The sequence below is a fragment of the Melospiza melodia genome, chromosome 11, assembly GCF_035770615.1.
Source record: "Melospiza melodia melodia isolate bMelMel2 chromosome 11, bMelMel2.pri, whole genome shotgun sequence".
Taxonomy (NCBI): domain Eukaryota; kingdom Metazoa; phylum Chordata; class Aves; order Passeriformes; family Passerellidae; genus Melospiza; species Melospiza melodia.
The window spans coordinates 4,556,555-4,582,014 of NC_086204.1; the positions used below are offsets into that span (position 1 = coordinate 4,556,555).

Consider the following 25,460-nt stretch of genomic DNA (forward strand, 5'->3'; position numbering starts at 1 on the left):
CTGAGCATGGACAGGACCAATCCCAGATCCTGTACTTCTTGTAGAGCGTAATCTCTGTGGCTTTTGCTACTTCTAACACCAGTCAGATGTTATCAAATATTCTGATACCTACCCAAAACCATCACACACAGAGTTTTAACGTTTTCCACATGTATTGGAGAATTCATGCCTTTAACAACTGGAACTGTTTCTTATTAAGTGAACGTCAAGAATTGAATGCGACATTCTGTTGAACATTCTTCTAGACTACAAATGCTTCATTTTTCCTGTTGTATCCAGCCAGGCTGCCCCTTTTATTCCCAGCAACACAAATTGAGTTTTATCAGCCTGAAAGAATCTTTCTTCTAAATGAAGCCCAGTACTGTAATAACTTGAAAGGCATCTTTAGGCAGCATAGTAAAAATGTTTGATTTGTAATTGCCTGCTGAACTCTTGCACAGTCCGTTGCCATATGGTACCTCCCTTCTACTGGCAAACAATCTTTCCTTGTTCCTAACTTCTCAGCCTCCCTACCCCCTCCTTTTCTGGAGGGTATGGATAGGAAATCCGAAGGAGGAGTTTCTTCTGCTCTCCGAGTGCTCGCGGTGACATCATAGGTGGGCTGAACGGCTGAGCCGAGCGTGTGTTTGTTTAAAAAAACACTGTCCAAAAGTGATGTATATGGAATCTGGGTCAGCTGTGGCTGGTTAGAGCACTTCTGCATGTGAGAATTAAACACTGCAGTTTCAAAAAACATCTCTCTCTCTCTCCTGGAATAACGCATATTGGAGCATTACTTTTTTTCTTTTTTTTAAACTGATTAGTTAGCTTGGTTATCGTATGGAGAAACCCAATTCCTCAATACAGCTTGGATCTAACAGAGAAAGACAAAAGCAGTTTTCAGCTCCAGCTGCAGATTAACACTCCACACCATCGGGTAATATAGGAAGCAAAAGCAATTTGGCCTCTGGATTTTCCATCTGCCACAGAAGCAAACCAGCTGGAAGACTTTATTTCTTGGTAAGTTTTAAAGTTATTCTTACTTACAAATTTAATTTTGATCTATTTCTGAATGCTACATGCATCTCCCTCAACATACAATTGTGAAGAAACAAATCCCTCTCAGCCTGAGAAACGTTTGACAACTAACATTAAGACTCATTTTTGTGGCATTTGGTAGACTTTGGAAAGAATTAAAAAAGGCACTGCATAAGAGCACAGACTAACTTGTTCCAGTTGTAGGGATGAACAAGTTTCAGTTGTTTAGCTGCATTGTTATCTACAGTTACAGAAAATTAGCACTACCAGATTCTTTGCTAAGCATGTAATTTGGGTACTGTGAACATACTCATGTGAAATTCTGATCCTACCAGAAGGCAAAAGCCAAAAATCCTATCGATTTCAGGGCAGCTGGATTTCACCCAACACCACAGCATAGACCCAGCATTACTAGAACTAGAAAATGGATACCTCAATAAAACCACTGTGAAGAGTCCCAAGCAAATCAATGCACATCTGTAAGTAGCAATCATTGTATATCGTTTCAAGCATGTTTTTATTTATGGCACTACTGAGGAGCTGAAGTTGCCTGAGTCCTAGAGCCAACCAAGAAACCAGAGTCATACAGTGATTCTGAACATAATCGAGGTTGTAGCACAATCAATTGTGCAGCTGAAAATCCAAAGGCATTGCTGCAACAGGCACCAATACCTTCCTTATTTGTACCTCGATTGAACTGCAGTTTGTTTCTAAATAAAGATCCATTTCATAAACATGAAATGCAGTGTACAAAGTAACAATACATTAAGTGGAAAATTGAGGGATTTGTTACAGTTCACTAGTGGAAGAAAGGGAGAAGAATGCTGCTGCTAATCGATGATTAAAACAAGAAAGTTGCTTACAAACAGAAGACAAAAATACAGATGAAAACCAAAAAATACTTGCTTATACACAGGAAAAGCGTAGAAAACTTTCTTCATGCTGACTTGAAAAATAAAATACAGTAAATAATCCAGAACAATGCAAATGAACTTCAGTGATGTATTTGCATTTACAAACTCAGAGCTGCCTGACACAGTAAGAGAGAATGAAGGGGCTGATGCTAAAAGGAGAGACCAAGTGTTACAGAAGACAAACTTAATTAAGATTTAGTAGCTACCAGAGGAAAAAAGTCTGAAGCAGCCTTGATAAACAAGAAAGATGGATCCTTTCCAAGTTCTTGAGCCCTTTTCCTTACTATTCTTTTGTGCTGATTTACATAAGGAGGAGAAAATAATCTAAACAACAACACAACCCCCCTTTGAAGCACATAATGTGCTTTGGACACCAGGCTCCATTCATTCATCATCAGCCAAGGGCTTTTTACACTGCTTAGAACAATTCCTAAACCTTCCACAAACAAAAACAGCTGAGTCAATAATTTTAAAGCAATAAACTGGCTGTATACAAGGTTTTAACTCTCTCTCCTTTGCTGCCTTCCAACTTTAGAGTTCAAATTTTGCAATGTTTGTTTTAAAAAAAATAATGCAATACTAATATTATGCTGCTGCCAAAAGAATGATCTGAAGTACAGTGAAAAAAATATGCTATTTGAAGTTTTAAAGGAACTTACTAAAAAGAAGGGAAATTCTGAACATTTAAACTTTAGCAGTTACTACATGGCTCTGCTGAGTTTTAGTTATTGTTTTATTGGGCTTTGTTTTGTGTAATGTGCCCTATTGGTTTGGTCCTTAAAATTTATACACCAATGAATGAAGTACATTTTCCTACAGCAAGCATAACTGGATGCTTAATATCTTCAGTATCTGTTCTAAGCAGAACTCTAGAGCCTCAAAATCACACATTTCCAGCAAAGTGCACCACTGCATTGTACCTGCCTGTTCAAACAATGCAAACACACACAGTGGCTGCCAACAAATGCAAAGGAACCCCCATGCTGAAAAAACTTCACCAAAAAATCTGGAAATGCCATGAAATTGTTCTGTGCTTTCAGAATATCTACTATGACAAGATTAACAAATCTCTTCTGCAGAGAATTTCTAAGAAGTGATCATTTGTAAAAGAGGCACGTTTTCAATGACAACCTCAAAATCCCCTGAAGATTTTTAGATTGCCTTTCCTAAAAGGAATCAGATTGATGGCAATCTCTGAAGCAGAATTCTGTGACTCAATACATCACATATCTGATGAACAAAACCCAAGAACATATTATTTCTGGATCCCAGTCAATACAATTGAAAGTAATCCTGTTATTTCAGCAGAGGCAGAGGGAAAAGCACTTGTTTATATAGGGAGAAGTAACTTACTTAAATCCAGAGATATACTGAAATCCATGGGAACATTTCTCCTATAAGAAGAAGGGTTTTCCCACCTTAGCATTACTTCTAATGTCATGCACCCAGTTTTAAGCTAAAAAAAATCTACAAAAATCCTCACTTAGCCTGTGCAGACATAGGGGAACACAGCTGGGTTTATTGATTTCAGCTGCTAAGGCAGAGCTCAGCAGAAAATGAAGTCTGTGTAACATCAATAACTGAGCTCCCTGATTAGCTGGTTTCATGGGCAGAGCATCTTTAGTCTCAGCATTGTAATTTACTTTCTTAAAGAACCCAGTCTGTTTCTCTTCCTGCTACACGTAAGAGGGCACTGCTGGCATTTATCACTTGACCAAATTCTCTTAATAAATATTTGGAATAAAGATAAGTACTGATACTGCATTTTCTACACAAAAGGAATCCTATATTCCCATTTATATACAAAAGGAATCCTATATTCCCATTTATCTGCAACTTTGTTATATTCACCCATATCACCCTACACTGCCCAGGGAGAACAAGCCTTTGTCAGCTCTGGAAGAATAGATTCCAATTTGTGTTGTGGGTTTCCAAATTTTACATCCTGCTGAACATGACTCACAGCAGTACAACAAAGAACAAATAGTTTGTTGTGCAGAAAGCTAAAAAATGCCAAATATATACCAGCTTCCCCACATCCTGATCCATGCAACTCTGTACTTGTGATTACAATATTTCTAGGGGGGGTAACAGTAGTCTGTGTTACAGCAGTTAAAAATAGAAGCTATTGGTTTGTTTTGCTCTTTATATTGGAATTTTGGACCTTTAAACACTATTTAAAGTAATAAATCAAAAACTAATTTTGAAAGTGAGTTGGAGGTTTTTTGCACAGGGATCACTCTGGAAAAAGAAAGAAATCAGAAGAAATGTCATTAAACATAAAATAGTATTGAAGCCCTGTCTACAGCTCTGAGTGTTTCTGACAAGCTGATGAAGAAGCTTGTGTTGCTGTGAATAACTGCATATTTTCTTCTGCAGAAGCTATAAAACATCAGCAGGCCAGAACATACATAATGGAACTTCTACAGAAATCTGAGGCCCAAAACTGGGTGGCACAGAAACACGACAGAACCAGCTGAAGTGAGAGTTTGTTCTAATCTAAAAACCATGACATTTAATAAAGAGTTAGATAATGTATTTCAGAGCAATGGTATCTGTAATTACAAGATATTTGCTGCATTTCCAAGGTCTGCACCAGCAGCTTCACTCAGCAGAGGTGACTCCAAACCTTCAGGGAGGGTTGGAGACTGGTTCTGCCTGAGCTGATCCCTCAGCTGTCCCCTAACATTCTGCCACTACCTAAACACCTAAACCTGGGAATCCAGCACAAAATGCATCTGATCTAAAAGCCCTAAAACTATTTCCCAACTCTAATTTTAATTTGTCATTTAGGTCTTACATATTAGGCTATCATTCTGGGATACTTTGGATAAACACCTCCTATTTTTTTAAGCTGCTTGCCCAGAACATCAGGAAATTTCTGAAACAGTATTTTCATTTCCTTCTAAGCTGATTAAAACTCCAGGTAAATATCTTACTCAGAACCTATTATTGTATAACAAGTTAGGCATTAAGCTGCTCAAACTTGACAAGCAATATTTTAAAACACTTCATTTTTTCAACATCAGCATTTCCATGGAAGTATATACATTCCTACCAGGTAGATTCTCAGAAGGAATTCATCCCTGCTTATCTGAATGTCTCAGTTTACTACAAGATATTTCTGAATTTCAAATTCTAGGGCATAATCTTATGCAGCTGCTGGATTTGGCTATGCTGTATTAGACCCTTTAATTCATTTAATGGTCTGACAGCATATGTATAGACAAAGGGCTTGAAACTTTAATACATAAGGGTAAAAGTTCAAAATGAACACATTTAATATTAAAAGAAATGCAGAAAGCAGACTGCAGCAGAATACATGGTTAGAATGTGGACTGTGTTGCAAAGTGATTTGTTTTGAAAGATTAATTTAAGTTCTGTGTATTTCAGGGGGAAAATGTGCTGCTATGGGGAAAAATCCCCAGCCATTCATTATTTTAGTAACTGCAGGGTCTTAAAAATTCCCAAGAACTAAAATGTTATTCATTTTCTTGGATTATGAAGTACCTATTACACCCTGTGAAATGAAAACAGCAAAATACTGGACTTGTACTATGGCTTCATCCTCAAGCATATGCCACAAAGTCTCTTTCCCTCAATCTGCAAATAGTAAATGCAAAAGTATCAAAAATGAGTTAGGAGATGCACAGAGGTTTTAAACTTCAGATAGTTAATTCAGCTCATCTTTGGCAAATTAGAAACCACAAACAGACCAGTTTCCCATGTGCTTCCCATGATGCATGTGAGCATTTAACCTAATGAACTACCAAATCTGAGCACTGTCCAAGTGATTAATATTTTAAATGCCTGAAAGTACTGAAGAAAAACACACAACCAGCTCTGGAGAAAAGTGATATTTTTTCCTAACTTTTTTTTCTTTAAACAGAAGTTACAGTTTCAGCAGAGAAATATTAACAAAATTATTAAGTTTTGGTTTTGATAGCAGACACAAAAATACCTATTACTGCAAATTAAGTATTTTAAAATAAACTCCTCAAACTTATGGTGCTCCCTCCATTTATGCAGGGTAAGAAAGGATTTTTAGTACATGTTAAATGTATTTTCTTCCCTTTACAGAAGCAGGACTTGCAATACGACGACCAGACAAACAAAAAGTTACCAAAGATTTAAGCAGAATTTCTAGCTCTAACTCCTGATTGCATGTACATCATGGTTTAAAGCTTGTAACCACTGCTCTTAGTGAAGCCAAAAAACAAAGGCTTGACAGGTTTCCTGAGGCTGAGCAGACACCATTTATTACAAGAATATTAAAGCCAGTAACAGAACTGGGAAAAGGGACCCAACCCAAAAGTCACCTTCTCATTTGTAATGTGAACGTAAAGGAAGCAGCAGAGCTCTGCTCTCCTTTGGGATCACTGTGCCAGGAATGCCAAATGCACTTCAACTTGGACCCAGCAGGAACAGAAGGATGATTAACTTTGCCTGCTCTTACTGTATTACTCTTTGTAATTACCCAAAGGCCACTGTAGAAAGGCTATCCAAAGGCTGGCAAAAGGAGGCTGGAAAGGAAAGCCAGATCAACAGCTGAGATAAGAAGAGTGATCTGCTTCACAAAGCAAACAAATCATAAAAAATGAAGGTTTTTTTCTTTATTTAAGTGCTATCTTTGTTTATAATCTCAAATATTTTAAGCTAAAAAACAGGTCTCAGAAAACATTCCCAGATTTTTCTCACTGCACTTTAACTCTTCAGAGTTAAAAGAAACTCCTAGTTTTCTTTAAAAGAGGAATGAAACACTTCAGTATGGTTTTTATGATGACAACATCTGATACTTCAGCATTATTGGATAAAGATGTTCTCAAAGATACAAAAGTAGTGCGACAACAATTCTAAATGTTCATCTCAAGGCAACTAAACAGGGACACATATGAAGAGCAAACAGTGCTCTAAGCTTTCCTTACAAATTCAAAGTCACTTGAGTAAGTAATTTTTGATGTTTGCAACAATATCTAATCTCCTCCCTAACACTCATGTCCAAAAATAGTCTTAAAGATGCCTTTTTCAAGCCTACTAAATCTCTGTATATATAAACTTGAAAAATGGGTGTATATATGAATGAGTATGTATATAGTATTTAATAAATTATACATATCTATCTATATATAAACCTAAAGGAGGAGCAGAAAAGCTTATATAATCCAAATCCCAACATTTATATAAATAATTTCATCTCCCTCCTTCCCTTCCAGGAAGGTATTTTGCAAGCACTCCATGCTCCATAACCTTGTGCAGGTAATTGCAGTGAGCACAAATCTGAGCGATCTGATAACGGAATGTAACACAAGATCTAAGCACAACAATGTTTCTGAAAAGTTACCCATCACAACAACTCCTTTACTAAATCCTGTATCTAAGTTATGGTGTTTCCTGCTCAAAACAGCCAGCCAATTAATGGAATCTAACTGCAAGGAAGAGATGCCAAAGGCATGGCTACATACATGCAAGCAAGGCAAACCCATCAGTTTAGGCAGTTTGAAAGTCCAGGAGCTTTAGTAACACCTCTGGTTTAATGACTTTATCTGTTCAACAGGCTCCTGGCAGTGGTCACACCTGCTTTACAATGAAGATACTGAAGTGGACTCTGGGGGTCCTGCTGTTCCTGCTGCTGTCTATCGGGCACTGTGCGGAGCAATCCACGCCGAGCAAGACGCCCCAGCAGAGGCAGCCTCGCTCAGCAGACAGGCCAGAGGAAGGCAAGAAATGTGGTTACACCTTCCTGGTCCCAGAACAAAAAATCACGGGGCCAATCTGCGTGAACACGAACGACCCGGGCACTGGGAACAGGAAAGATGAAGTCACCAGGATGGACATTGAGAACCTGAAGGATGTGCTGTCCAAGCAGAAGAGGGAGATCGACATTTTGCAGCTGGTGGTGGATGTGGACGGGAACATCGTGAACGAAGTGAAATTACTGAGGAAAGAAAGTCGGAACATGAACTCTCGTGTGACCCAACTGTACATGCAGCTCCTGCACGAGATAATTCGCAAGCGCGACAACTCGCTCGAGCTTTCCCAGCTGGAAAACAAAGTCCTTAATGTTACCACAGAAATGCTGAAGATGGCAACCAAATACAAGGAGCTGGAAGTAAAATACGCGGCGCTAACCGACCTGGTAAACAACCAGTCTGTGACAATCTCGCTGCTGGAGGAGCAGTGCCTGAGGATCTTCTCGCGCCAGGACCCCCACGGGTCCCCGCCCCTGGTGCAGGTGGTGCCCCAGCACATCCCCAACAGCCAGCCCTACACTCCTGTCCTGCTGGGGGGCAACGAGATCCAGAGAGACCCGGGCTACCCCCGGGACAGAGACGTACGGCCACCGCCCGACCCCGCCACCGCTCCCACAAAGAGCCCCTTCAGAGTGCCCCCCCTGGCTCTGATCAACGAGGGTGAGTTACCTGTCACTATTTATCCAACCTGAGATCTCCCCACTCCTGAGAGAAACTGTCCCAGCTGCTGAATCTTTGCTTCTTTTTTGCCGGGGTAGGGATTAAAAGCACGAGATGGTATTTCTTGTTTGGACTCAGATATTTATTAGTTCTTATAGTTGCATTTCTCCTCACAGAGAAAAGCAAGGCACAACTTCCCAAGAATATTTTCTGGGATTCACATTCTCTGAACCGCAGAGAGAGAAAAAAACAATTCTTATCTCAATTGCTGCTCCTCTTATTCACAAGTGGAATGCACTGTGGAAGACTGTTTACCTGAAGGGAATTGGTAATTGGATTCTGATGACAGTGTTTTGATTAATTGACCAATTGAATCCACGTGTGTGTGTCAGGACTGCTGACTGACAGTCATGAGATTCTGGGCAGTTCAGTGCAGTTAGAGTTGAGTGCTTGGCAGATTCAGTGTAATATAGTATAGAACAATACAGTAATAATAAAGTAATTAATTAGCCTTCTGATAATATCATCATCTCCCCCATTGTCAGAGTTGCCATGCTTTTACTACAAGTTCTTATCTATATTCTATTATGAAGTGTGAGTTCTACAGAACTTCACTCTAACAAGTGAAAAATAGAGTCATCTCTCTCTCTCTCACCAAGGCTTTTTAAGGATAAACTGTCCAATCAAGAAATGACACCTAAATTATTTTTACTTTTGACCCAATAACCAACCACCTGGAGCCTGCAATGTGGACTTTTTTATCCACTTACACAAAACCACTCAAACCCATGGAGAAGAAGGTGAAGAGGAAGGATCAGCCTCTGCCCTGAAACCTCCATCTTGCTTTATATTTGTTACTATATTCTAAAACCTTAAACTCTAGGTTTTCCACCGTGTGATATTACTTCTATTCACACTCCACACCCACAATCCCAGTTCTATCATTCCTTTTTGGAAGCCTTCTCCACAGCCTCAGGTCAAATGCAGTGTTCTCTTGGGGGTCAGTACCCTTCAGCACAGAAAGTCTAAAATCCTCAGTAGCCAGGGTTCCAACACTCAACAATAAAAACAGAAGGAAGAATTTAAAATACTGGTATAGCTCACTCTTGCTCCTGATTTTCTCTCCCCCTTCTACCTGCCAGGGAAAGCTTTAGTTTACCAAATGGCCTAAACCTCCCTAACATTAACTTGAAATGGCCAATACTCAGGAATTTAATCTGAACAATACTCACCTTCAATTCACAATGTGTTGGGGTTTCTCTCTGCAGCTGGATTTGAGTTATGAAAATATGAAAATTCAGTATTAGCATAAACTTTCTAATATTTACCCATTCCTTTGATGATGCCTGCTATCTACATGTTACAGTAGCTGGCAAGAGTGAATAAGAGGAACTAATTAATCATAAACAAATAATTTCAAGTTTTTGTCCTTTATACTTACATTTGAAGAAAATTCTATTAGAAGAATTTTGATCCTTCTATTCTGACCTGCTTTAAAATGAACATCTAAATCCACCAACACAGTCATGCAATGAGTCTCTAAATGTTTAGTTGAAATATTCAAGAGTGGTAAGTTTGAAAGGATAATTGAATTGAGGCTAGATCCAATTAGAGACACTCAGCTTTGAAAATTTAAAATCAGTACCTACACTCTCAGTAACCTGTTGTCAGTGGGGGGGTGGAAAGTTAAACTAAAACCATAAATATTATGAAAATACATTCAGGAGACTGTATACTCTTTAGGTCATTAGATAAATTCATTTATCACTAGGAATCAAAATTAGTGACAAAACAATTACCTACCTCTGAGCTGACTGGAACTCTATCATGCTTCTCACTTTATTGAGATTTTGACAGAATCACTATTTTTAAAAATTCAAGGATTCAGAAAAACAAGTTTTTCTCAGACTTCCCTTTGAGTGCTTGCTCTTGGCTTCTGCTAGCACAGCAAGAGGGTTTGGTGTGGGGTTTTGGGTTTAGGTGGCTGTTTTGTTTTTGTTTCTTTCAAATTGCCTTTAGTCACAGCTGAAGGTTGAACTTGGTTCTTCAGATGAAGCCAAACATTCATTTGTGACTGTTCTGCAGCGTTACACTCAACCAGCTGCTGATGTAAAGAACAACTATTTTTATTCAAGGTCTGCAGAAAATTCAGGCATGAGCCCAAGCAAAATGCCAGATGTCATGTGAATTTCAGTGGCACATCATGACAGAAAGGAAACAGTTCATATCAAAGCAGTGGCTGATGTCTGGTCAGACAGCACAAGTACAACTCTAAAAAAAGCCATGAGTTCCTGCTTCCCAGCAAAGCCTCCCTTCCAGGTGCTGCTCTCAACACATCTTTTTCTCAGTTCACGCCTGCTGCACGTACAAAAAGAGGCAACAGCACTAAGAGTTATCCTCTGAATTATCTACCTGGTGTTCACTGACGCCTCCACACCTAGAAGTTCAGAGTTTGAGTCTGTTTTTGGAGGAGAACACAAAGAAATTTTAGGATGCTACTGTAACATTATTCACCTTCCTTTAACACTGGATTCTTGAGTTAAAAGTTTAAGTGTTTCTTGCAATTCTTGCTTGGGAAAAGGAAGGCGCAGAATTGCTACAGCTGGTAGAGCATCAGTCATCACAACCAAAACTGGGACATTCCAACACAATGCCCAGTTAGGATCTCTGGTTTTTAAAATTAAGTTAAATAGATTTCACGGTGCACAGAATCAAAACTATGTCATAGAAGAAACATCTTTATGGTTAAAAGATGCAGATTTTTTAGAATGTATAAAGATGTCAAAAAAGACCAATGGAAACCAGACAGTTCCAATTAGAAACAAGCCTGTTAAAGAACTGATGTCAGAATAAATACCTGCACCTCCTCACAAATACTTGCATGCAGGAGATGGGTCAGAAAGGTCAATGTGCATCTGATTACTGTGAGTGGAGAGAAAAATGCAAAATATATGGGGAACAAAAGGATGAAGTTCTGTTTTCTGAGTATGGTGGTTATTTTGTACAAAAATTGCTGTAAAAATGGAGGAAGGTTAATGTACCTGTGAATTGTAGTTGTCACAATTACCTTATTTGGAATGATAACCAGTGATCCCCAGAATTAGTATCACTATTTTTGCAAAAAGTAGTTTCAAGTTAGTTAAGTACTTGAAAATTAGACACTGCCCCATATAATAATTTCTAATACCTCTTGGTTAACAACATACCTTATTTTTTTAAACATATGTCCAATTTTATTTTGGACTTTTCTTCTACTAATGCCCCCAACAGCCCTCTCTATAAAGCTTATACAAGCACAAGTTCTGTATCATCAGCTCCAGATAACATTTGGCATCTCAAAATGGGTTCCAATCATCAAGTTATCAAGCTTTCAACTTAAAATATTTAATCTCTTTCCTTCTCTACTTCATTTAATTTAGCACAGAATATGATCTGCACTAAATCATTCATCTAAGCCAGAATTTGGAAGTGAAATATTTAGCAGATCATCTTCTCAGAGTATTTCTGACTTATCACTGCCTCGGTGACATACATACACAGACTGTTACAAAAGACTAGATGTGCATGAGATACTTAGTCCTTATATAAACTATAAAACCTGTAAGATTTTAAACAGGAATTCATGCTTTTTTCATCAATCAGACCTCCACCCACACCTGCACTGAGGAGAATCTCTCCCTTTCACAAACCTCAGTATTTCCTGAACAATATCAGTTCTTATAATGTGAACATTAAATAACTATACCTAACAAAGAATTTACTTCAGTAAAAAGATTCAAGGCTATACACCAAAAATTATGGGATATGTTGGATTTCCTTACTTTCAGAGCAGAAGTCTCTTACCTCTACCACAACATTAATTTATGTTAATACATGCAGACAAAGCTGAGCATCAAAGCACATGAGCTGTATCCTGTGAACTTAAAGCCAGCTGAACTCCAGAACTGATCCAAGTATTACATAAACAGACTGGTACAATTCTGTCTGCCTTAAAAACTGCTTAAAATGACCCCAAACATCTGCTTGGGTCCCTCATGGAAAAAAACAAATACTCAAGTCCTCCTCCAACAACAATCATGTGGGATAACACCCAAATAACAGCAGATCTAACTAAGCCGTTCTTAGTGTTCAATTAACACTACAAAATAGAAGGTTTATTTGTTTATATTTTTCCTAAAGCAATAACTGCTTTACAAAAACACTCCTGGAACAAGATCCCTGCTCAGTTATAGAGCATCCAAATTTACTTCAGACAGATCAAGGAAAGGGAATGAGACCCTGCTTAGTCCAGGAAATTATCGATCCCCTGGACAAACTCTGGGAATTTAAATTGTGAACAAGGGGGAAAAAAAGCCCTTGTACACCAAAGCTACAGGATTTCTTTCCTGAGGTGCCACTGTTTGCCCTGGAAGAATGACAAAGCCATCCCAATCCTGACAGTGCACAACACTTACAGCAAGGGCTCAGTGTCTGTGACACTCCTGTCACAGCCACAAGCTCTGAGTACTCCTCATTAGACACATGAGCTTCATGCACTCTAATTATGCTTTACAGATTTCTTGCTAATTACATACTTGTCCAACTGACAACTACTACCTGAAAATCTTTTAAAAAATGCCATTTTCAGCTTGCTTTTGTCACACAAGCTTAATCTGTAGCGAAGTGCCTTTCCCTCAGCCTCTACTTTTGATTAAAGAATAACCTCAACAAATTTTTTCTATGCTGTTTTGCACATGAGCTGTTTCTGTGACTGATGGCTTCTCTCTGAATTTTCAAAATTTGAGAAAACAAACCCTCTGGAAGGAGAGGAAAGCTGTAGCTAGTTTATTTGCAGATGTGCTGAGTTTTCAAATACATTTAGGGCATCCACCATTAACTAGTCATCAGAACATACTTTGCTTTTCATTAGTAAATTACCAGTTTCTATAAACTAACTGAAGAAATGACACACAAACAAAATTTTTTCTAAACAGCAGAAAATAAAAACATTACCAAAAATTGAAAGGCAAACTAGGCAAGATTTTCAGAGACATGTAAGCTGCATCCTTCTCAGAGAATTACCAGATGGTCTTCTCTAAGTATTATTTGTAAAACCACCATTCACATGGACTAAAACAGAGCTTTCAAGCAGCACTCACAACAGCAACAGGAATTTTGTGCAACCACAGCCCTGAGAACAAATATGTGAGTCCTTTTAGCTGCCCAAAAATCCTTCTCCAGTGCTTGCTTATTTCCTTCATCAGTACCCATGTACACCCATGACACCAGGATGACACAGGAAGATATATAAGAAATATCTCAGTAGATATTTCTTATAGCAGCTTTCAAACTATGTATATATTCAGAAACAGGCAGGGTTAGTTGGGTATCCTGGGTTTGTTTTGTTTTTTACTCCCACCAGTTTCAAACTGGTGTGCCAGAAAATGAAGGAAATTGATGTCTGCCTTTTGCACAAGAAAATAATTAATGAAAAAAAAATCATATTGTTTCTCAGTATCAAGAACTGCTTGTATACTTTGTATAATGTATACAAGTATACTTATATATATAAGTATAAACCTTTGCCACAGCAGACAAAAAAATCAGGGGCTGGTAACCAAAGTCCATTAATTATTTAGCAAAATGAAATTTTTGTTCCAAAACACATGGAGAGAGGATGCTGACATGTTTATGTATATATACAATTAATCTCAGACAGTAACTTTTTGCACTGTTCTCCATAGCAGGTTTATACCTTAATTGAATTCCTGACTTTCCAGTACAAAATATTCCTGGACAATGGGCAGTGCACAGCCAATCTTGAAGGCTTACAGTATTTCTTTTCCAAAAGGTCCATTCAAAGACTGCCAACAAGCCAGGGAAGCTGGGCATGCCAACAGTGGGATTTACATGATCAAACCCAAAAACAGCAACGAGCCAATGCAAGTGTGGTGTGAGAACAGCCTGGACCCTGGAGGATGGGCAGTTATCCAGAAGAGGACAGATGGATCTGTCAACTTCTTCAGGAACTGGGACAGTTACAAGGTAAATTCTAGAATGCAGAACATCAGTAGGCAAAGAAAGATAATTGAAAAGAGTGATCATCCCTCAGAGGCAAACACATTTCAGTGAGAATGTCCCACTTCCCTCCATGCACAGTTAACTTTGCATGAACCAACCTGGCTGAGACAGCCTGGGTTTGTAATGCACAACACAACTGGGAGACATGTTATTCTAGACAGTGGCTGGGAAGTCATTAATTACAAATTATAACTGAACACATGATTTTTATTAACACACTGAGAACTTCAGTGAGTATTTGTAAAGCTTCATTTGTCTCCCTTATGAATAAGCAAACTCAGCCAGTGAAGTTATTCATTTAAATGATTCATTCTCACACTAAGAGATTTGCTGGATTGGGGGCTCAACTTAAAAATAATTCTAATAATGAATTAAAGGAAGTAATTTCCACCCATTAATTTAGGTTAGAAACTTAAAGATGTCAGGCTGGTGAAAGGAAACACATTGCTGTGTGTTGCTGTGATATTGTGCACTAGCAGGCACAATGTCTAGGATGACAAGAGGATGCTGCTCTGGAGGAATTACATGCTAAATGGGAAATCTGAAAATCATTTTGTTGGGGTAATAATAATAATAGTACTACTAATAATAATTACATCTAGGATACAAATTAACATGAGGATTTTTGCTTGCATTCTTGGAGTTTTGTGATTCAAATATTAATCCCTAAATCAATAATAACTACAACAATTATTCAATATTCAGTCAAACAAACAAATTATTATGCAAAGCCTTTACTTCTCAGAGCAGTCCATGGTTGGTTTTGGAGTTGTTAAATGTTCTAAAGTGTTTTAAGGCAGTTATGGAGTGCCTGATAAAGCAATCACCAACATCTGAACCTAATGAAACACCAAACATTAACAATACTGGTTTACTTGGGGAAAGCAGACAGCAGATAGGAAATATCACTTCACAGCTACTGTGCTGGTAGTGACTTGAAAGAAAATGTGTCTTTATATTAATTTCTAATAAATCCTATAAAGAACACAGAGGAATAGTGTGATTAAATTCACAGTAAGAAACAACACCAGTTGCAATACAGAAGCAACAAGAAGTTATTTGCCTTGAATGCTGAGACTGTGCAATCATAAATACCTTTTTCAACCTGGAATTATAACCTAAAATTCCATTATTCACCCATTATTACAAATCCCCTTAGCTTTGTCAAGAAATATTGCTTCAGTTTCCCTATTCTCCCTCCCTTTACCTTAAGAAGAGGAGGACAGCAAGAACAGAGATGTTTTGCCACCATTAATGGTGCTGGCAGCATCTCGTGCAGCTTAGCAGTCCCAGTGCAGCAAAATAAAGCACTTGAATGCATGGGTTGAAGTCGTTCAGAAGTTCAGAGGCTCTCAGTACCCAAGTTCCCCTGGTTTATCACACTCCTGCTGATGAGTGTTTTAACAAGCACGGATAACTAAGCTAACAGCACCTTCCCATCTTTTGCACAGAAAGGATTTGGGAACATTGATGGAGAGTATTGGCTGGGCCTGGAAAACATCTACATGCTCACCAATCAGGATAATTACAGACTCTTGATTGAGCTGGAGGACTGGAGCAACAAGAAGGTGTACGCAGAGTACAGCAGCTTCCGCCTGGAGCCCGAGAGCGAATTCTACCGCCTGCGCCTGGGCACCTACCAGGGCAACGCTGGGGACTCCATGATATGGCACAATGGGAAGCAATTCACAACCCTGGACAGGGACAGGGACATGTATTCAGGTAAGCAAAGTGGTGTGCCTGAGAAAAGTGAGTTAAGTGTGTTCCACCAGCGACACCTCACGCCTCAAAAAATACAGCACAGGACAAAAACAGTGTGTAAATTCTGGTAAAATAACCCTATTGGGAGATGCTTCGAATCAATGATGATAAAAACCACATTGGGAAGGCCCCCTTCGAGCCCCTATACCTGTCAGAAATTCAAAATCTATCACCCCCACTGACAACACTCTGCAGCAATTTTCTGTTTAGCTCATCACTTGCACGTGACTGCAATCAGAGTATCTGTCCAGGTGATGTCTGAGTAGTGCTGCTGCCACAGAATCACCAGGAACTAAAGCCTCTGAAGAGCATGAAAGGAACTGCAAGCGTGCAGAGGTTAATACTTTAGAAAGGGGCCCATCATTTGGTTTTTGCACTCCTTAAAGCTCCCTTTCTCTCATTTTCACCAGTTTTTCCCTTGCAGTAACAGGAAGCTTGGGGAGTGCAATACTTCAACTGCCTTTCCTCAGCTGTCAATAACCATAAAGCTGGACAAATCCGGCAAACTCCTAGACAAGCCTGTAACAGTAAAAACACAAGTTACAAGCAGCTCTTTGTGGAACCCTGGCCCTGTGTGCTGCTCGGGGCTGTATCAACTCACGTTGCTTCCGCTGGAGTACTTCTAAACAGCACATAACCCGAGTTCCTTGGGTGTTAGCTCATGGACAAGCACTGCTGGCAGGCTGAGAGGAGTCTCTCCTTCATTTTCAGCTGTCACATTAAAGACCATGTCAATAACCCCCCCTCCAGCAATGGCTGCTGTTACACCAGAATTTAGAGTTTAGCAAGAACAGCAAGCTGCGACCACAACAGGCCATGAAGCACTTCCAAGCTGCCTCTGCGAATAAGCCACAATATGAAAACATTTAGCAAATCTCCCTTTGTGCTGCTTAAAGCTGAAGCTCACCCATGTCCTTCTGTTCCACAGGAAACTGTGCCCACTTCCACAAGGGCGGCTGGTGGTACAACGCCTGCGCCCACTCCAACCTCAACGGGGTCTGGTACCGAGGGGGCCACTACAGGAGCAAGTACCAGGATGGAATCTTTTGGGCTGAGTACCGGGGAGGCTCCTACTCCTTGAAAGCAGTTCAGATGATGATCAGACCTATAGACTGAGGAGGAAAATCCCACAGCGCTCCCATATAAAATTCTTGGTGTTTGAGCTCCAGAAAAAAAATAAAATGTTACTTTTTAATCATTATTTTGCACAATCTGCCCCTGCAAAAAGCAGGTCTACAGTTTTCCTGTCTTCTTTCCCCTGTTATGTTCCCCTCTCCTTTATTAGGACCCTTCTCTACTGTGACAGTGTTTTTTTTAAACACACATTCACAAAAGCAGATGTTTGTGCTTGCAAAGCATATTTATCTTTTTTTTGAAGATCAACATGCTTGATGTAAACAGTCAAAACTGGTAAAAAATTCCAGGTCTTTGACAAAATATAAGCTTTTTCAGTTCAAAAAGCTTATGCTTTTTCAGGTTAGCTCAACCCTTCAATGTAAATATGTGAAATGACATTGTCTTGCTTTAATGTGAAAATTGATTAGTTATTTAACAATTTATTTAAAAATGTTGATATTACTTTCAATGGAAAATATGACTTCACATTACAGTTTGATATTTACTCCAAGAACCTACATAAAAAATTTTAGCTTTGCCAGCAGAGAAAGATTTTTGCAACAAACAATTATTCCAAAAAGAAGAGGCAAATTTAACACAAAATACAAACTTCTTAGGGAATTCTCTACACTGCTAAGATCTGCAAGTTCTACCTTCTGTAAAAAAATTAGGCAAAATGTTCCTTGTGTACGAAAATTAATTGTATAAAATTATTGATAAACCTGAGACAACCAAATTACTTGGTACTTTTGTCACCTTCAAGCTTTCTAATTAAACTTTGAACTTTAATGGCAAAACTGAAAGTCCTGGTATTAAAATCATAACTTGACACTTCCCAGCTCCACTTAAGAGTGATGAGGGCTCACCAAGCATTCACACACAGTCATCCAGATAAGTCTCTGAATATCAGAAGTTTTCCTACAACACAGCTTTCTGCTCCCACAGTAAAACAAAGCTTAGAAATCAGCTCTGAGTGTGTTCTCCCTGAGATTCCAAACTTGGGCTGCTCTTATGACACACACATTTCCCTTCCCTTACCCCTATACAACTTTTGATACTGTTAAACTAAATTTTAGCTTCTAGATATCAGATTTTCACTGGAATTAATATGTAATTTAAGAAATTAAATAGAAAATACTTTCCCAACATTTAACAAAAACTATACCACAAACTGACTCAAAACAAGATATTTCCAAAATCAGATACAACCAAACATTCGCTTTAGGTACCAGAATCTTTCTTCCTGTTATATAAAATTATTTTATAACTGCACTTATAGCCACACAGGTTGCTTAATTTAATTTTATATTATGTAAAACTGAATATGCTGTTCTGAACTGTAATCAATGTGTTTGTTTAGCAACCCATAGGTGCCTTCAGGATTGTAAGGAACTTTGTCCCTATTTAAATAAGAAACCATAATCCAGTATTATTATGTTAAATTAGTCAATATCAATTACCATGCAAAGCCTCAGATGTAATTCAGAGGACAAAACCCAGCATTTTGCTTTCAGAACACACCCTCTGGAGCAGAGATAAAGCTTCATTGATTATGTATGGCTGCAAGGCTTGTAGTTAAATCTTTGGTCAGAGATCCAAGCCAGCCAGTTCCACCAATATTTAATTGGGGTTGGCAGTGGTGGGGAACCAGTCCCAGTATATTCCATCCCTAAATTCCAAGAATTTTAACTGACACAAATGTTTATGATTACAATTCTGAAATTGTTCTTCATACAAGGAATATTTGTTTGTTACAAATATCATACAGATCTCATTGATTGAGTGTCTTGCAAAACATTTTTTAATTGCAAATGCTTATAATTCTGACTCTCTATAGCCTTTTTTCTCCATGGTAGCTGGATAGAAGAGCAGTTCAGGTAAACTTAAAAAAAAGAAAATGCCCTCCAAAACATTCCTTAATGATCACTTCTGACAGCTTTTAGTTCATTCAACAGGCAGATTTCCTCTCCTTGGCAGAGAGTGTATTTTACCCCATGAATCTCTTGCCTGCTACAAAAACAGTGTTTGTTTATTCAGTGCACTCAGTGAAAGGTGTACTTTGCAGAAACCCCAAAGTAAAATTAGCTTGCACTCAGCCTTTTAATTAAATCTGATATATTAGACATCTAAAAAGTGAGCCTTCCCCAATTTAAAGGATGACATTAATTAAACATCATTACAAAATCCACCGAGAAACCTCAGACTGTACACATGCTGTGCTCTGAAAGGAAAGAGTTAATTAAGCTGCCAATTTAAGATTATGAGGAAGGAAAGCAGAGCATGTCTTCTTCAGGTTGGTTCATGCTTTGTACAATAATTCACTTTCAAGTGCTTGTAACTCTATCAGTTTGCAGCTTTTGGGCTGAGTTTTCTAAGCAGGGTGAATGACTTTAAAAGTTCAATGTTTTCTCTCACACCTTTTCTTTTGAAAGATTTTCAGAAGAGCCTGTAGCACCTCTCAGGCTTCTTGCCCTGGGCACTCAGAAGCAGCCTGTCTGGGAAGGATAAAGCCTTCACCATTCCACTTCCATCAGTCCAAATTTAACCAGGCAGACCTCAAGAAAGTTCAACTCACACAAAACCTGAAACATGGTTATCACATCTATTTCCAAAACCTATTGCAAACACTATCACTGAAGCAGATGAATATTCCTCAGATGAATACTTAAGAACCTGTTTTCAGCTCTTCTCTTTCTGGATATCACTTCTCAAAGACAGCTATAAGAAAAATATCTCAAAGGTAGTACTGCTTAGTTAAATAAAAATCTTACTTCTCAAGATATGGCTCAGTTGTTTCATTGTGCAATCTCAAATGGATCAGAACTCTGGAATGAGACTCCCTTGGAGAAGAGGGTTTTACTCTAAGGTGAAATATAACATTACATACACAGGTCCCATTTGTTCTGGCTGCTTCAGCTGTCTGGGTGATGCAACACTGAAGACATATCCCACACTATGTATCAAGGGCCTGCTGCTGAACATATTTATTGGCATTGCACAGCTTTTCACACTCCCATTTAAGTAGGTGAGTGCACACTGATGATGTGCTGCTCTCACCTGCATTTCTAGAATTCTGGAATCACATCATAATCATTGCAGCAAGGAGCTGAGAAACATTTTTACTTCCTCCCCCCAGCTAAATGTGGAAGCACATCATTATCTTGTCCACAGAGGGTGAGCTGTGGAAATAAGACAATCTGTACTTCTGTGGCTCCACTCCTATTGGCAAAACCTATACCAAGAAAGCATTTCAGCTTTTTGTTATAATGCCAAGATGGGCGTAAAAAAAAAATCTATACCCACATCTGGTATTTGGCTGCCTAAGGGTGAAACACTCATCCTTGAAATTGCAGCTGAAATTGCTTTATAAGCTCATTTTCCCTGTGACCTTCCAAACAGAGGTGTCCATGACCAGTGTTTCTCTAGAGGGGATTTGCAATTGCAAATTTAATTTTAAGTCTGATGCCCTACACTCTTCCAAAGAGCATTTGGAAGAAGCCCCCACTCCTCCTTTTAGCATGAGAGGGAATGGTTCTCCTGAGGAATCCCTGCCCTGCACATGCCATGATCACCACTTCCATCTGCAGACTTCTGGGCAGGCTTTCCTACATGTTTTAAACCAGGAGCAGCACTACTCCCTTACAGAATCTTATAGCAAAAGTATTCCTTTTAGGAATTGTAAGCTGTAACTGATAAGCTTAAAACAGTAAGTTAAACAAGCAGTTTAAGTCACTTCTGTTCCAAATTACTCTTACATTAGTAAAAATGCCTTGGGAAGAAAATGGAAGAAATAACAAATCTACTCAGGCCTTAGCAGAGATTAAAGCTTTTATCAAATGAGAAAACTTGGACTCAGCTATCAATCCTCCAAAGTGGATCCAGATTTAGCATGACTATGTTCAAGGCAACAGGTTTTTTTGCCACTTTTTTAAACTGCACAAAATGAATTTTAGAGGGAGTGCTCCAGTGGGAATTCACTACTCCTTTGGAGAATTAAAAAAGGCTTGAGGACATTCCTTATGTCACTAATAAGAACTGGTATCACAGGAAACACATGCTTTAACTACAGCAGGTCACAGTAAAGAGCATTTCTTTCTAAACAGAAAAGAATTATATATTTCACTTCAAACTATCAAGTCAAGCCCAAAGGTTGTTCTAATGCAAAAGTTACACAAGAAGCTGCAACTTATTGGTGAAAACATCTGTAACTGAATAAAACTTAAAAACTGTTTCCCAATATTAAGCTTGGGATTTTTACAACCAGCAAGAAAATAATTTGCTGGCTTCATGTTTCAAAAATCATGGCATACGGGTCAAAAGCATCAGCATAAGAAGCTGATATCTCAGAACTATATATCAAGTCTCTATATTGTCCATGTACATAAAATGGGAAAGCTCCATGGTTCATCACATTACATAATGCTTGCTTTCCTTTTTGTGCCTTAGTGTTTGTGCCAAACACTACAGGGCATTAAAATCTGTCCCCTACAGTGAAGTATTTTTTTCTGTTTCTGTAGCAAACATGTAAAATTCAACCAATTAATCCAGGAAAAGTGAACAGCCCAGCAGAGTAAAGGAAGTATCAAAATTCAGGAACAGAAATTGAAGTTTTTTAGGCCTTAATGACCAAGAGAGCTCATCTTTAATTCAGGTACAAGAGCAACTTATTATCTGCAAAAATACAAAGAATTGGATATAAAGTGCCTTAATTTTGTGTGATTACCAACAGCTCATGAAACAAAAGCTACATTAAAAACAGCACATTTTAATGCCTGTTAATTTAAGTAGCACTAAATCAGCTTGACAAACAAAACCAACACATATTAAATGCATTTATCTAGTTTTTAGATACACAGAATTATAATTTACTAATAATTATTCCAGAAGGCTGAGTCAGTTATACCAACCTAGTTTCTCTTGTCACATTGGTGTATATTAAATGCAGCAATATCTCCACATTTTACCACGTTCCAAACTCTAAGATCCATATTTATTTCTCTCAGAGGCTTGTGATTTATAGTTTCTCATAAATTAAAAGCCATCATTACTAGAACAGTCAAGTATTTAGTATTTAGGAGGGCTAGCAGGTATAACAATGAAGTATTTCTCCAGAAGTCATTGTATCTGTACAACACGTGGCAAAATAGTTTCCTAGAAAACTGATACTGGATGTAAAACCTGCAGTGTTTGTGAGCTTTAAGAGGTATTTTTCTTTTTGAGGTTCTGTCCTGCCACATACAGAGTGCTCAGAATCATCTTGGGTTGTAGACTCTCCACTAAAGTACTCAGAGTTTCCTCAATGCTTAAAAAAATGGTGTTTAGCTTGTGCAATTACTGGAGAAAGAGGCTGCTTACCTAAGTAGGGAATGCAAGGAGTCATCTTCAAGCTGCTGATGTAGTCTCTGAGCCTTTTGTAATTATCTTCTTTACTCATCACATACTCCAGCTTGTCAAAGGTGGCTTTATCCTTCCGACTCAGTAACTAGGCATAGGAAAAGGAAGGCAAAACCAGATGAGTAAGTTTGATCATAATGATTTCCTCTTTTACCCTTACAAGCACAGATTTCCACCTCCCCATTGTTGTTGCTGTTATTGGTGTGCTGGTTTTTTCACCTTTTTTTTTTTTTAACTCAACTGCTTCAAAATTACATAATTTAATTCTTAAAGAGGAGCACTTAAAAAGTTTACAAAGAAAAGCAACAATTCTGGGGGTTAAATTTAAAAATACTTCTAAAAATTAAGCAGGTAAAAATGCTGGTGGTCCTGAAGGATCCTTCTGAAACAATGCAAGTTACCAAAAAAAAAATCTAACTAACACACATCACAGCTTCATGTGCAGTCCCCTTCAGCAGTATTCATGGCAGTAACATTTTCACTCTGATTATCCAAAAGTGTGCTGGCTTGGGATGGGATGGAGTCAATTATCTTCACAGTAGCTAGTATGGGCTATTATCTTGGATGTGAGTAAGGATTTTATCTATGTTTTTTACAGAAAGCTCGTGGACTTGTACTTATCTGCCAACTGGCAATTTTACTGGCTCTTAATATCACAGAAATGTCCACTTTGAACAGAAAACTTTAAAGTCATGGTTCTCCTTCATTATCCATTCCTCCTGCCTCCAATCCCTTCCTTTGACAGAATTAACAGCAGCCAGGCTCTCTTTGTAAGATAGGGAAAGTAAGTCAAGATATTTTCCAAACATCTTGCTGAACTGCTGCTGCAAAACTGCCTCACAGTCTTCACTTCAACTCAGAATCAGAATTTAACAGAGTGTAAGATGTTCCCACCAAACATTCTGGCAGGAGACTCAGTGTTCCAAGTCCCAGTCACAATTTTCCCCCTACAATGCAATGACAAGGGCCAGATCATTGAATTTCTACACATATTCCCTTTTCACTTCTGTTAAAGATCAACGTAGGTGAGCCTGACAGAAGTGAAGTCTCCCTTCTGTAAATTCACTGTTGAAATAATTTATTTTTACTTCAATTCCCTATATCCAACACTTTATGAGGACAGACAAACTGGATGCTGGATCTCAGGAGAAAGTCACTAGTTGAAAGTGAATTGTCTCCCAAGACATATTCATCATCGACATTCCAGCAATTAATTTGCATCTTTAATTTAGGTTTGGTTCCAATACTCAAATGAGAACTGCAGACTCTTCCAGGAGAAGGAAGCAGCAGACTGACATGACTCCAACCACCCAAATGTGACATTTTACTTGTGAAGTTCATCTCAAAACTGATTCCAGTTTCATCAGCCTGGACTAGCTTGCTTCTAATATCCTAAAACATTCTGCCATCATTTAATGTCTGAAAGGTTTTTGTAGTTCTGCAGACTGAAAGGTGAGACAAGACTAACATATAACAATTTTCAAATCTGAATGAAATGAACTGTATTTTCCTCAAACCATGCTGATTTGCACACTCTTACTCAAGTCAGATGTATCTTTTCAGGCTCTTTGGATCATCTCATAACAAGGTGATCCTGCATGACTTCCCCTGGTGCTCCTAAGCCAATCCATGCCATATCTCCACCTCCTGCACTCAGGGAGAAAAGTCCAAAGAAGAAGCCAAGAACATTACAGTGATTCTGTGAGGGCCAAGTGAGGACCTATTTCTTAGTCCTTCAGTTTTGGAGCTGCTTGTTTTTTTAATAAAGTTTCTTCTTCTGTCTCTTGGGTGAAAAGAACAGTAAAGAGCTGTACATATGCAGAGACAATAAAAGCTAAGGCTGACAGTTTGTAGCAGCAGGGAAGGATTTGGAGCCTTCTAAATTGCTCTTGGCTTTCTAGCTGCAGTGTGCCAGCACTGAATACAACCTTTTTAAAATGCCAGCAAGAAGAGATGAGGTCTCAGGATGCTGGCTCACCTCACTTCACATATTTAATAATTATCTATTTTATTGCCCAAACCCTCGTTGGTCATCGAGAATTCCTTTACATTAAATGGAGAGAAGCTGAATATTCTATTCTGTGAACTTTCTTGGAAAGACTCACAATTCTTCTCAAGTTCTGAATGGGGCAAATCACACGTTAAAAGTAGCACCTATTATTCTCCAGAGTGAGAGTGTGTGCAGGCAATGAGTGAGACAAATTTCAGACAAATGCAGACATACCGTCAGAAGACATGAATTCCATCTTTTTTAGGAACATTAGATTACCAAGCAAGTATTTAATGGCTCCTTTAAACTCTAGATTCCAACCATTTAAGGTGGCTTTCTTTTTATTTTTTAGGGAATGAATATACTTGCAGCTGTTTTCCTGACTTTGTAAATCGAGTTGATTGAAAGTCGCTACAACCCATCTCAGAAATGGAGAAGAAATTCTTCCTTTTTGAAGGTTTTGAGGGCTCCTCTACAACTTACCCAAATCCCTTTGTGATTCAAATAAAGGCTTGGTGTGCCTTTTCTTGCTCTTAATATACAGAAAGCCAAAGGGTTAGAATTATCTTTAGGAATTTATAAACTGAACTTTCAAGAGAAGAACAACTAAATCAGTTTGCAGTGCACATTGCTGGGAGCTATCCTGCAACTTGCATTTGCAAAGGCTCATGTAAGATGATGGAAAGCACAGACTCACTTGGGATTGTATGAGGAATCAAACACCTGCAGAAATGTGGGAGAAGTTACCTGGAATTTCAGAGGCTGGAAGAGGGATGAGTTTTAATGACTGATACATAT

General features: G+C 38.5%; 2 protein-coding genes across 4 annotated transcripts in view; one reads left to right on the forward strand and one right to left on the reverse strand.

Annotated features, from left to right (window-relative positions):
- The window catches only part of RALGPS2 (Ral GEF with PH domain and SH3 binding motif 2), a 114,625-nt gene that overhangs the window by 37,450 nt on the left and 51,715 nt on the right, over positions 1 to 25,460 (reverse strand). For all 3 annotated transcript variants that reach the window (XM_063165397.1, XM_063165395.1, XM_063165396.1), the window contains exon 8: positions 22,634 to 22,760. In XM_063165397.1, coding sequence (XP_063021467.1) covers positions 22,634 to 22,760 — 127 coding nt within the window. The remainder of the gene's footprint in view (positions 1 to 22,633; positions 22,761 to 25,460) is intronic.
- On the forward strand, positions 655 to 20,019 carry ANGPTL1 (angiopoietin like 1). Its single transcript, XM_063165394.1, has 5 exons — positions 655 to 999; positions 7,486 to 8,341; positions 14,172 to 14,365; positions 15,853 to 16,123; positions 17,091 to 20,019. The coding sequence occupies exons 2-5, from the start codon at positions 7,516 to 7,518 to the stop codon at positions 17,276 to 17,278; spliced, it is 1,479 nt and encodes a 492-aa protein (XP_063021464.1). The 5' UTR covers positions 655 to 999; positions 7,486 to 7,515; the 3' UTR covers positions 17,279 to 20,019.